Source organism: Polypterus senegalus, chromosome 1 (genome assembly GCF_016835505.1).
Source record: "Polypterus senegalus isolate Bchr_013 chromosome 1, ASM1683550v1, whole genome shotgun sequence".
Classification (NCBI taxonomy): domain Eukaryota; kingdom Metazoa; phylum Chordata; class Cladistia; order Polypteriformes; family Polypteridae; genus Polypterus; species Polypterus senegalus.
In genome coordinates, this window is record NC_053154.1 from 23,479,015 (window position 1) to 23,490,998 (window position 11,984).

Consider the following 11,984-nt stretch of genomic DNA (forward strand, 5'->3'; position numbering starts at 1 on the left):
ATGATGCTTTTCTCACTACTCCAAGTGCTTTACATAGACAGTGAGGAGCCACTTCACACACCAACAATGTGTAGCATCTACCTGAATGATGCAACAGCAGCCATTTTTGCACCAGTACACATTCAAAGCATTACCTGTTATGTGGAGAAGGGATCTGGTGTTGCCAGATTAAATGCAAAACAAGGATGATTAAGAGGCCAGATTGGACAAGATGGAAGTTGACAATTTATCTAGGACATCGGAAAATAACCTACCCTTTTCAAAGGTTGTCCAGGGATCTTTTATAATCACAGAGAGTCAAGAAGAACATCACCATTTTTACAGCACAGTCTCCATGTCACTGTACTGGGGCATTGGTATCCACACACAGACTACTGGGTAGGCTCACATGATGGCCTTGCCAGCAATTCCTCCAGCAGAAAGTCATGTTTTTCCTAGATGATGTCTCACCCAAGTACTGGCCTGGACTAAACATGCTTAGATTCAGTTGGATTATCTATTCTGAAGGGCATATGGTATGGCTGCTGGGTAGAGATGGCAAGCTACCCTGTACATTTGTATTGGAACATATTTTTACAAATGTAATGCACTGATGATGAGAATGAATATGCCTGCTAATATCCAATAAATCAGGGGTGAAATTTAAACCTGGCATAGTGCTATTTAAAGTCTATTGAGTTAGCAAAATTCCATGTAAACTTTTCAGTTTTTGGAAGCAATCTTGCAAACTTAATCATTTATCTCTAATCACTCTCTTCTGCTTTTATCACTTGCTCTTCTAACTCTTATAAAGTCATGGTTTACTTATCTAAACGTTATGGGTGTCAAAATAATTCAGTGGTTAGAACCACTGCTTCAGACCTCCAGCATACTTTGTTTGATTGGAATGCTTTGTCTTTGTCATAAGAACTTACAAATTTTGACAAACCATGCAGTCTATCAAGCTTATTGATTTTACTAATAGCTAAGATATCCTACTATCTCATCCAGATATTTCTTAAAATTCACCAAGGTTTCTGCTTTAGCTGCATATGTTGGTAGTTTATTTTACATTATCGCAAATCTTTGAGTAATGAAGAACTTGGATTCAGTGCACCTCATTTACACTGGCATCCTCGAGTATTTGATTCACCATTTGCTCAGATGAATTGAAGTGGACCAACTTTATCTATGGCTCTGAGGATTTTCAAGACCTGAGTTAGGTCTCCTCAAAGTCTTACCTGCTTGTAACTGAACAGATTTAACTCCCTAAGCATGTCAGTGTGCATGTCCTGACATATTGGGATGCACTTGGTTGCTCTCTTCTGCACGGCTTCAAGTGCTGCTATGTCTTTTTTGTACATAATACTCTAGATGTGGTCTCATTAGTGCATAATGTAGTGTAAGCATAACATGCCATGCATTCAACAGTTTTTGCAGTATAACCTCACATTTAATTGCCTTTTTAATCACTTCAATTCAGTTCAATTCAATTTTATTGCCCCAAGAGAGAAATTGGATTTATCAGCAGAGATCACAACATAACATTAAAAACGCATCACAAAGAACATAGTCAGTCATCAAACATAAACATACAAATAAATATAGCAATAAGTGTAATACTTAAGGTGAAACATTAGATCAGCCAAATCAGTCATAAAACTCCATCATTTAGACTTGACTGTTGATTGATGTAAATGCTACTGATCATCCTGTGCTTTAAACCTGTAGGTATTTATTAAAAAAAGAGCTTAACTGGTTGCTTTTAATCCTTGGAACTCTTGAACCTGTCACCTGATAGCAACAACTGAAACTGAGAATGTTGTGGGGGAGTCCTGTGTAATAGAATAAACTCTGCTTTCCATAATACTTACTTGTTAAACAGGTCTGTGAGACTGGACTGATGAAATCTGCCCCATTTTACAATTTGATTCATTCTGGTTTTGTGGCTCACATTAACATTTCCAAACCAGACTGGCAGAACATAACTAAAGACAGTCTCAATACAAGATTGTTAGATATTTAAACAGTAGAGAGGCTGTTGTCCCTTTTTGCAGACGGCTTCTGTGTTTTCCTTAAAAGTCAGTTTTAAGTCTATGATTGTACCCAGATATTTATAACTGTCCACAATCTCCACTGCCCAGTCTTTCATGATTGCTTTTTGTGAGTAAATGGTGTTACTTCTGAAATCATTTATCATTTTTTTTTATAAATGCACATTAGGTAGACATTGAGAATGTTGTGTTAGTTTAAACCCCCTAAATCTTTTTCAGAGCTCAGGGTGCAGTCTGTCCCATTTTGTAGCTGTAACTGATGTTCCTTTTGCTTACGTGTAACATTTTGTACTTTTCTATATTAGACTGCATTTTCCAAGCCCTTGCCCAGTTCTGAAGGTTGTCCAGGTCTTTCTAAATTATATTAGATTAATCTTTAGTGACTACCATTCTTTCAATTTTAGTATCATCTGCAAATTTCACAAGCATACTGCCTATACCAGAATGTATGTCATTAACATACATTAGAAAAAGAAGCGGTCAAAGGATAAACTCCTGAGGGACTCCATTGGTGACCTCACACCTCATGGAGCATTCTCCAAATATCCGTGTTACATTTCAGCTAAGGTTCCTCCCCTGGCTAGGATTCAAATGCTCTATTTATGTCTGTTTTGTTTATTTTTGATTCCTTTGGTTAAGTTACATTTATTGATCATTTAGTACCTATGTATCTGTGTATCTTATCATACAGTACGTATCATATTTTTTGGGTTGTTCCAAAAAAAGCATAGTCACCTGCCTATTACCACAAGAGACTGCTGTCAGCCCTATAATTGTGGGGTCAACCCACACTTTATGGCTCATTTAAATGCACTTGGAAGTTGGCAAGTGATCACTGTGAAGAACAATGCGACAGAGACTATGTAACCCTTAACTGCAACCTGATAATAAATGCATGCATGGCATTTTTGAAACAGGGTTATTAAAGTACTTGTTACCTCTGATGCTAATAGCTTCAGTTTTAAAATTAATATTCAGCCTGGGGCTGTGTCAGAGGTTTTTTGAAAGTTTAAGTCTAAGTAGACTTTGTTGTATGCTTTACTTTTGTCAGCTATTCCGGTAGCCTGCTTGTATTTGCAGTTTCCAGGTCCTCCATTCTTTTGTGCACCCTTTTCACTGGGTTCGAAAGGGCAATTGCTGTGTCCTTAAGGCCTGACGTACATTTGCAGTAAAACTTTGAAGGAAGAATATTAATCATTGTGTTCAGTTCTATTCCATCAGCACATTATACAGTTAGGTCCGTAAATATTTGGACAGAGACAGCTTTTTTCTAATTTTGGTTCTGCACATTACCATAATGAATTTTAAATGAAACAATTCAGATGCAGTTGAAGTGCAGACTTTTAGCTTTAATTCAGTGGGTTGAACAAAATGATTGCATAAAAATGTGAGGGAACTATAGTATTTTTTTAACACAATCCCTTCATTTCAGGGGTTCAAAAGTAATTGGACAAATTAAATAACTGGAAATAAAATGTTCATTTCTAATACTTGGTTGAAAAACCTTTGCTGCCAATGACATCCTGAAGTCTGGAACTCATGGACATCACCAGATGCTGGGTTTCCCCTTTTTAATGCTCTGCCAGGCCTTTACTGCAGCGGCTTTCAGTTGCTGTTTGTTTGTGGGCCTTTCTGTCCGAAGTTTAGTCTTCAACAAGTGAAATGCATGCTCAGCTGTGTTAAGATCGGGTGACTGAGTTGGCCATTCAAGAATTTTCCACTTCTTTGCTTTAATAAACTCCTGGGTTGCTTTGGCTGTATGTTTTGGGGTCATTGTCCATCTGTATCATGAAACGCTGCCCAATCAATTTGACGTCATTTAGCTGGATTTGAGCAGACAGTATGTCTCTGAACACCTCAGAATTCATTCGGCTGCTTCTGTCCTGTGTCACATCATCAATAAACACTAGTGTCCCAGTGCCACTGGCAGCCATGCATACCCAAGCCATCACACTACATGACTCCACCGTGTTTTACAGATGATGTGGTATGCTTTGGATAATGAGCTGTTCCACGCCTTCTCCATACTTTTTTCTTGCAATCATTCTGGTAGAGGTTGATCTTGGCTTCATCTGTCCAAAGAATGTTTTTCCAGAACTCTGCTGGCTTTTTTAGGTGTTCTTTAGCAAAGTCCAATCTAGCCTTTCTATTCCTGAGGCTTATGAGTGGCTTGCACTTTGCAGTGCACCCTCTGGATTTACTTTCATGCAGTCTTCTCTTTATTGTAGACTTGGATATCAATACGGCGACCCACTGGAGAGTGTTGTTCACTTGGTTGGCTGTTGTGAAGGGGTTTCTCTTCACCATGGAAATGATTCTTTGATCATCCACCACTGTTGTCTTCTGTGGACGTCCAGGTGTTTTTGCATTGCTGAGTTCACCATTGCTTGCTTTCTTTCTCAGGATGTACCAGACTGTAGATTTTGCCACTCGTAATATTGTAGCAATTTCTCGGATGGCTTTTTTCTGTTTTCGCAGCTTAAGGATGGCTTCTTTCACCTGCATGGAGAGCTCCTTTGACCGCATGTTGTCTGTTCACAGCAAAATCTTCCACATGCAAGCACCACACCTCAAATCAACTCCAGGGGCCTCATGTATAAACGGTGCATACGCACAGAAATGTTGCATAAAAACTTTTCCACGTTCAAATCGCAATGTATAAAACCTACACTTGGTGTAAAGCCACGCACTTTTCCACGGTACCTCATGCTTTGTCGTACGCAAGTTCTCCGCTCGGTTTTGCAGACTGGCGGCACCCAGTGTCAAAGCAATGGTACTGTTCCTGTGTGGTTACTCATTATTTTCCTGACGCGGCTTTATAAATACACAGAAACTAACCGCATATTGTTTATTAGTGTAACGCATTTGATTGTAATTAACTTGTAACAATATAATGGTCCAGGGAACAGCCATAGTATTCCAAATACCATAACTGCTTTAGTGTTGTTACTCTCACTTCTCCTTCTTCTTCTTCATCTTCTTTCAGCTGCTCTCGTTAGGAGTTGCCAAAGCGGATCATCGTTTTCCATATTACTCTCACTGCACCACTCAGAGTATTTATATCACTGTATCTGAGTGTGAATCACAGCTGATCGGAAAGAGAATTATCGGTATACAGTTTCATGGACACGCTGTCTCAGCCACTGCAAAACGTTTTAAAGCCTTTCCAGTACGGACCTCGCGGTTCAGAAACAGTGTTATCCCAAGAACTTTAAACGCACTCAATCAATTGCTCCTTGTAGAACTGTTTGTACTTATAAGTACAATCACCCCACTGTAAACTTGCACTATAGTTATAATATCGCACAACCTGAGCCACTTTATAAAGCGCGTATTTACATATGATGACGATATAATTTTTAAGGTGAAATGCAGCAAAATATGTTTATTAAATTATACAGATAAAACTTTAACTTCATTTAAATAATCTATATTCTTCACTGGGAATGTTGTTAAGGATAGAATAATTAAACATGTACTACGAAGATATTTCAATGTTCCTTAAACGTTTTGAAGAATCGTCGCTCTAAGCTTACAGATGGCTTAACTTCTATTACAGAGCTGATCCCCTTACTTGGGGAAAGAAAAGCACTGACTGCAGTGACGGCTACGCCAATATATATTGAATATAAAACAGAAAGAGAAAATAACAACACAGCTAAAAACGCAGCGACAAATTTCGACAAAAGTTAAATGCTTGTGTCATGAGCACGAGGCGGCTATGCAGTGTCTGCAACGGACGTGGCCATCCACCGTGCATAAGCTACCTTACTGACATTGGCGGGCGAAGGAGCCACCGATTCTTCCTCTGCCCAGTGCCACCACAAGCCTAGAGCCGCCCCTGAGTACTGCTGCAATAAATTATTTCATCGAAGTGAAACTCATGTTTAATAACGTGCTTTAACTCCTATCATCATGAAAATGATATCACGTATACATCTCAGTATTTTAGTTATTCAGAGAGCTGTAATATCACGAATGTAATGGATTCTGTGTCCAGTTGGAGGAAGAGAGCCGGTTTAAGAAGCAAGTAGTGATTCACACACATAGAGCACATACGAGTAGAAGATCAAATACAAAACAAAGCATTTAACGTGCTACTTTAATTACGATGTGATTTGAGAAACTGGTTAATTAAACGATTTTAAGATGAAGTTTATGATGTTCTACTTTAATGACAAAATAAACTATGTGATTAAAGTGGAAATGTCGAGATTGAAGTTGACATTTCGTGCTTTTTCCCCACTGTGTGCCTTTTTTTCTCTGTACCCTAATAAGCTTTCATATGACACACAGACAGTGGGTTACAACTCTCCTTTTCACAGCGACTTTGATATGTGAATATCACTGTGCGATTTTGTGAACGTGAGCTTTCAAGTTTCTCCAACACGCTATGTCACTCAATCAACTTTTTGTTGATTATACCATGGTTTATTTGAACAAATAGTATGTTTTTCCTTTGCCTTCACTTGGTATTCGCTGAAATTCTTATATTTTCCCCCGTGCTTTTCCCATTGTCTTTTCACAGAAGGCTGAGCTTAAGGGCGATTTATATTGATTTGCATATTCAGATAGGCGTAATTCTGGGAGGAGTTGGAGCATTACATAAAGCGCGTGCACGAGCGTTACTTTTCACTCTGATCGGGATTTATGTAGCAGAAGAACGTGGAAGTTGGAGTACGCACAGATTCCTGTATCTGGATTTTCTGTGCGTAAGCACATTTCAGCTTTTGTGCTTAAGCCATGTTATAGTGCGAGTTCTACGCATGGCGTTATACATGAGGCCCCTGGCCTTTTATCTGCTTAATTGATAATAACATAACGACGGACTTGAACACACCTGCCCATGAAATAGCCTTTGAGTCAATTGTCCAATTACTTTTGAGACCCTGAAATAAAGGGATTTTGTTAAAAAAATACTTTAGTTGCCTCACATTTTAAGTTCAGTGGCATTCTGCCCAGGTGAGCACTGGTATGATGCTGCATTATTCATAATGGCAACAAATTACAGGACATCTTTAAGACTAATGAAAACATAATTATCATGAAATCATAATAAACACAGAATGTTCTTGAGATTTTAGTGTTTTAGTGCACCCATACGATTTTAACTGTATGATCAAAAAGAACGAGAGGTACTTTGGTTGTGTTCAGCTCATGACTGCTATGATTTCTGTCGCCCACCACATGTCACTACGGTATTTTCGAACCTTCAAATCTTTTTCCGGCATGACAAGATAGAAGCATCAGAAGCTTCATGGGGCTTTTTACCCTCATCACTAGTTTTCATCTCTCTCCATAGATGTTTGTCTGGATTCAAGTCTGGGCCACTCCAGTGTTGTCTTTACTTTGTGCTTAGTGTAATTGTCCTGGAAGATGAACCTTCAGCCTAGTCTGAGGTCCAGAGAGTTCAGAAGCAGGTTTTTAATTAAGGATATCTCTGTAGTTTGCTGCATTGTGCTTTTAACCCTCTTTCAGTCTGTGCTGCTGGAAAACAACCCCACAGCATAATGCCGCCACCACTACAAGGCTTCACTGTTGGTGTGGTATCGTAAACTGTAGGTGATGAGCGATGCTTGATTTACTCCAGACATGACAATAAGCTTGGCTTCATCAGACCAGAGAATTTTGTTTCTCACAGTCTGAGAGTCCTTTAGGTGCCTTTCTGCAAACACCAAAACGGCTATCATGTGTCTTTTGTTGAGGAGCAGCTTCTGCTTGACCACTCTGCCATAAAGACCAAAGTGGTGGTCTGTTGCAATGATTGTCATTTTTATGGAAGTTTCTCCCATCTCCACAAGTGGTCTCTGAAGATCAACCAGAGTGACCATTGGGTTCTGAATCATGTATCTTACCATAGCTTTTCTTCCCCGATTGCTCATTTTGGCCAGGCAGCCAGCTTTAGGAAGAGTCATGGTTGTTGAAGGTTTGTTCCAGTTAAGAATTATGAAGGCAACTGTGTTGTTGGAACCCATGGTGACCAACACCTAGCAGGCATAGCAAGTTTCACCAGAAAATAGGCAAAAAATTCAAACTTGCATCATCAACACATGCAAGTAGCCATGCCCAGTGTAAATATAACCATCTTTGCCTTTGAAATTAAATGATGCTGAAAAAAGTGTGTCAAAATAAAAAATAAAAAAAAAATGTCAGAAAAAAAGTAAAGTTAATTTTTATTTGTAATACCTCCTGGCTGTTTCCATTGTACATATCTAAAGGACAACCCTTAGCAGGAGGTTTTTGTTGTGTTTCCTCCAAATTCACAAGTGTTTCTTTGCATTTCTGCATTCCATTGTAAATCAAAAGTTCAATCAAAGAAATATTGTATGGGTGCAAACAGGCCTGAAGAGCCCTGTTGGTGTGGGCTTTGTGACATGATACATACAGTGGTGTGAAACACTATTTGCTCCCTTCCTGATTTCTTATTCTTTTGCATGTTTGTCACACAAAATGTTTCTGATCATCAAACACATTTAACCATTAGTCAAATATAACACAAGTAAACACAAAATGCAGTTTTTAAATGATGGTTTTTATTATTTAGGGAGAAAAAAAATCCAAACCGACATGGCCCTGTGTGAAAAAGTAATTGCCCCCTTGTTAAAAAATAACCTAACTGTGGTGTATCACACCTGAGTTCAATTTCCGTAGCCACCCCCAGGCCTGATTACTGCCCCACCTGTTTCAATCAAGAATTCACTTAAATAGGAGCTGCCTGACACAGAGAAGTAGACCAAAAGCACCTCAAAAGCTAGACATCATGCCAAGATCCAAAGAAATTCAGGAACAAATGAGAACAGAAGTAACTGAGATCTATCAGTCTGGTAAAGGTTATAAAGCCATTTCTAAAGCTTTGGGACTCCAGTGAACCACAGTGAGAGCCATTATCCACAAATGGCAAAAACATGGAACAGTGGTGAACCTTCCCAGGAGTGGCCGGCCGACCAAAATTACCCCAAGAGCGCAGAGACAACTCATCCGAGAGGTCACAAAAGACCCCAGGACAACGTCTAAAGAACTGCAGGCCTCACTTGCCTCAATTAAGGTCAGTGTTCACGACTTCACCATAAGAAAGAGACTTGGCAAAAACGGCTTGCATGGCAGATTTCCGAGACGCAAACCACTGTTAAGCAAAAAGAATATTAGGGCTCGTCTCAATTTTGCTAAGAAACATCTCAATGATTGCCAAGACTTTTGGGAAAATACCTTGTGGACTGATGAGACAAAAGTTGAACTTTTTGGAAGGCAAATGTCCCGTTACATCTGATGTAAGAGGAACACAGCATTTCAGATAAAGAACATCATACCAACAGTAAAATATGGTGGTGGTAGTGTGATGGTCTGGGGTTTTTTTGCTGCTTCAGGACCTGGAAGGCTTGCTGTGATAGATGGAACCATGAATTCTACTGTCTGCCAAAAAATCCTGAAGGAGAATGTCCGGCCATCTGTTCGTCAACTCAAGCTGAAGCGATCTTGGGTGCTGCAACAGGACAATGACCCAAAACACACCAGCAAATCCACCTCTGAATGGCTGAAGAAAAACAAAATGAAGACTTTGGAGTGGCCTAGTCAAAGTCCTGACCTGAATCCAATTGAGATGCTATGGCATGACCTTAAAAAGGCGGTTCATGCTAGAAAACCCTCAAATAAAGCTGAATTACAACAATTCTGCAAAGATGAGTGGGCCAAAATTCCTCCAGAGCGCTGTAAAAGACTCATTGCAAGTTATCGCAAACGCGTGATTGCAGTTATTGCTGCCAAGGGTGGCCCAACCAGTTATTAGGTTCAGGGGGCAATTACTTTTTCACACAGGGCCATGTAGGTTTGGATTTTTTCTCCCTAAATAATAAAAGCCATCATTTAAAAACTGCATTTTGTGTTTACTTGTGTTATATTTGACTAATGGTTAAATGTGTTTGATGATCAGAAACATTTTGTGTGACAAACATGCAAAAGAATAAGAAATCAGGAGGGGGGCAAATAGTTTTTCACACCACTGTATCTAAAATGGAGGAGTGCAACACAGGTGTTTAGAAGTCAATTTCTTCTTGCTGTTCACATGCACAAAATGGATAAGGCAAACTTTATGTTAATTATTCTCTATCTCTAATTGTCAGTATTTGAGAACAATTAAGGAAACAAATTCTACAGGCAAGGGTGAATTGCCATTTTCTTTATTAAAGTTAAGTGTTTAAAGCTGTGGAAAAAAATACAAATTTCTGAAATTCTTCTAAATATAAATATCACACTAGAGCAATTTTTCCAAATACAAAATATAATAAAAGCAAAAGTCAGCTAATTACATTATTAGATTTATTGATTTCATTGACTTGTGAAATTGGTTGGAAAAAAAAACACCTTGTAGCTACAGTGGTACCCCAAGACTGGTCCACAACTTAAATACATGTATGCAAAATATATTAAGATTGTGTGTAAATATTCATGTGAATGTATTTTTTTATTTTTACAGGAAATTGTACTTGTGGTTTTCTTTGGTGTGGAGTATGTGATACGGCTGTGGTCTGCTGGATGCCGCAGCAAATATGTTGGTTTTTGGGGTCGTCTTCGATTTGCCAGGAAGCCCATTTCTATCATTGGTGAGTATATCTCTATAGATTTTCTATATTTCTTTCCCTCTTGTTGTTTGTGTTGTGGTTTCTTCTCATCTCATAGGGAAAGTAACCCAATACAATTCATCAGAGGAAACTCTGCCTAGCAAGTGCACATACTCCAGGAAATGTATTTTTTTGTTTTATTTCACTTCAGAAGATGTATATGAGAATACATTTGGTACATAATATGTATAAAAGGTGTAGATGAACATTATGACTCATTATGCATCATTTTAAGCACAAGGAACACTAGTGGTGTGTACACTGGCAGTAGCAACATTTGTGCCCTTTTTGGTGACAATCACCCAACACAGTGTGATACAGTATGTCTCTTAATTATAGAGTTAAGAATTACAGAAGTAATTAAGAAAAGGTTCAAGGGTGAAGAATATATGTATATATACTCGGCAAAAAAAGAAACGTCCCTTTTTCAGGACTGTGTATTTCAACAATAATGTTTTAAAAATCCAAATAACTTTACAGATCTTCATTGTAAAGGGTTTAAACAATGTTTTCCATGCATGTTCAATTAACCATAATCAATTAATTAACATGCACCTGTGGAATGGTCGTTAAGACCTTAACAGCTTACAGAAAGTAGGCATTTAAGGTCACAGTTCTAAAAACGCAGGACACTAAAGAGACTAGTTTACCGACTGTGAAAAACACCCAAAGAAAGATGCCCAGGGTCCCTGCTCATCTGCGTGAACGTGCATTAGGCATGCTGCAGGGAGGCATGAGGGCTGCTGATGTGGCTAGGGCAATAAATTGCCATGTCCACGCTGTGAGATGCCTAAGACAGCGCTACAGGGAGACAGGAAGGACAGCTGATCATCCTCGCAGTGGAAGAGCCCGGATCTCAATCCCATTGAGCACGTCTGGGACCTGTTGGATCGCAGGGTGAGGGCTAGGGCCATTCCCCCCAGAAATGTCCAGGAACTTGCAGGTGCCTTGGTGGAAGAGTGGGGTAACATTTCACAGCAAGAACTGACAAATCTGGTCCAGTCCATGAGGAGGAGATGCACTGCAGTACTTCAAGCAGCTGGTGGCCACACCAGATACTGACTGGTACTTTTGATTTTGAGCCTCCCTTCATTCAGGGACACAATGTGAAACATTTTTAGTTTATGTCTTATGGTGTTGACTCTTTTAGTGTTCATACAAATATTTACACATTAAGTTTACTGAAAGTAAAAACAGTTGAAAGTCAGAGGACGTTTCTTTTTTTGCTGAGTATATATTTAAAATACATACATACAGTATCTCACAAAAGTGAGTACACCCCTCACATTTTTGTAAATATATTATATATTTTCATGGGTCAACACTGAAGATATGA

The 11,984-nt window shown here is 39.0% G+C and overlaps 1 protein-coding gene across 3 annotated transcripts in view; it reads left to right on the plus strand.

Annotated features, from left to right (window-relative positions):
- LOC120523421 (potassium voltage-gated channel subfamily KQT member 1-like) overlaps positions 1–11,984 on the plus strand; it is a 754,760-nt gene that overhangs the window by 191,813 nt on the left and 550,963 nt on the right. For all 3 annotated transcript variants that reach the window (XM_039744727.1, XM_039744719.1, XM_039744736.1), the window contains one exon: positions 10,504–10,630. In XM_039744727.1, the coding sequence (XP_039600661.1) occupies positions 10,504–10,630 (127 nt within the window). The remainder of the gene's footprint in view (positions 1–10,503; positions 10,631–11,984) is intronic.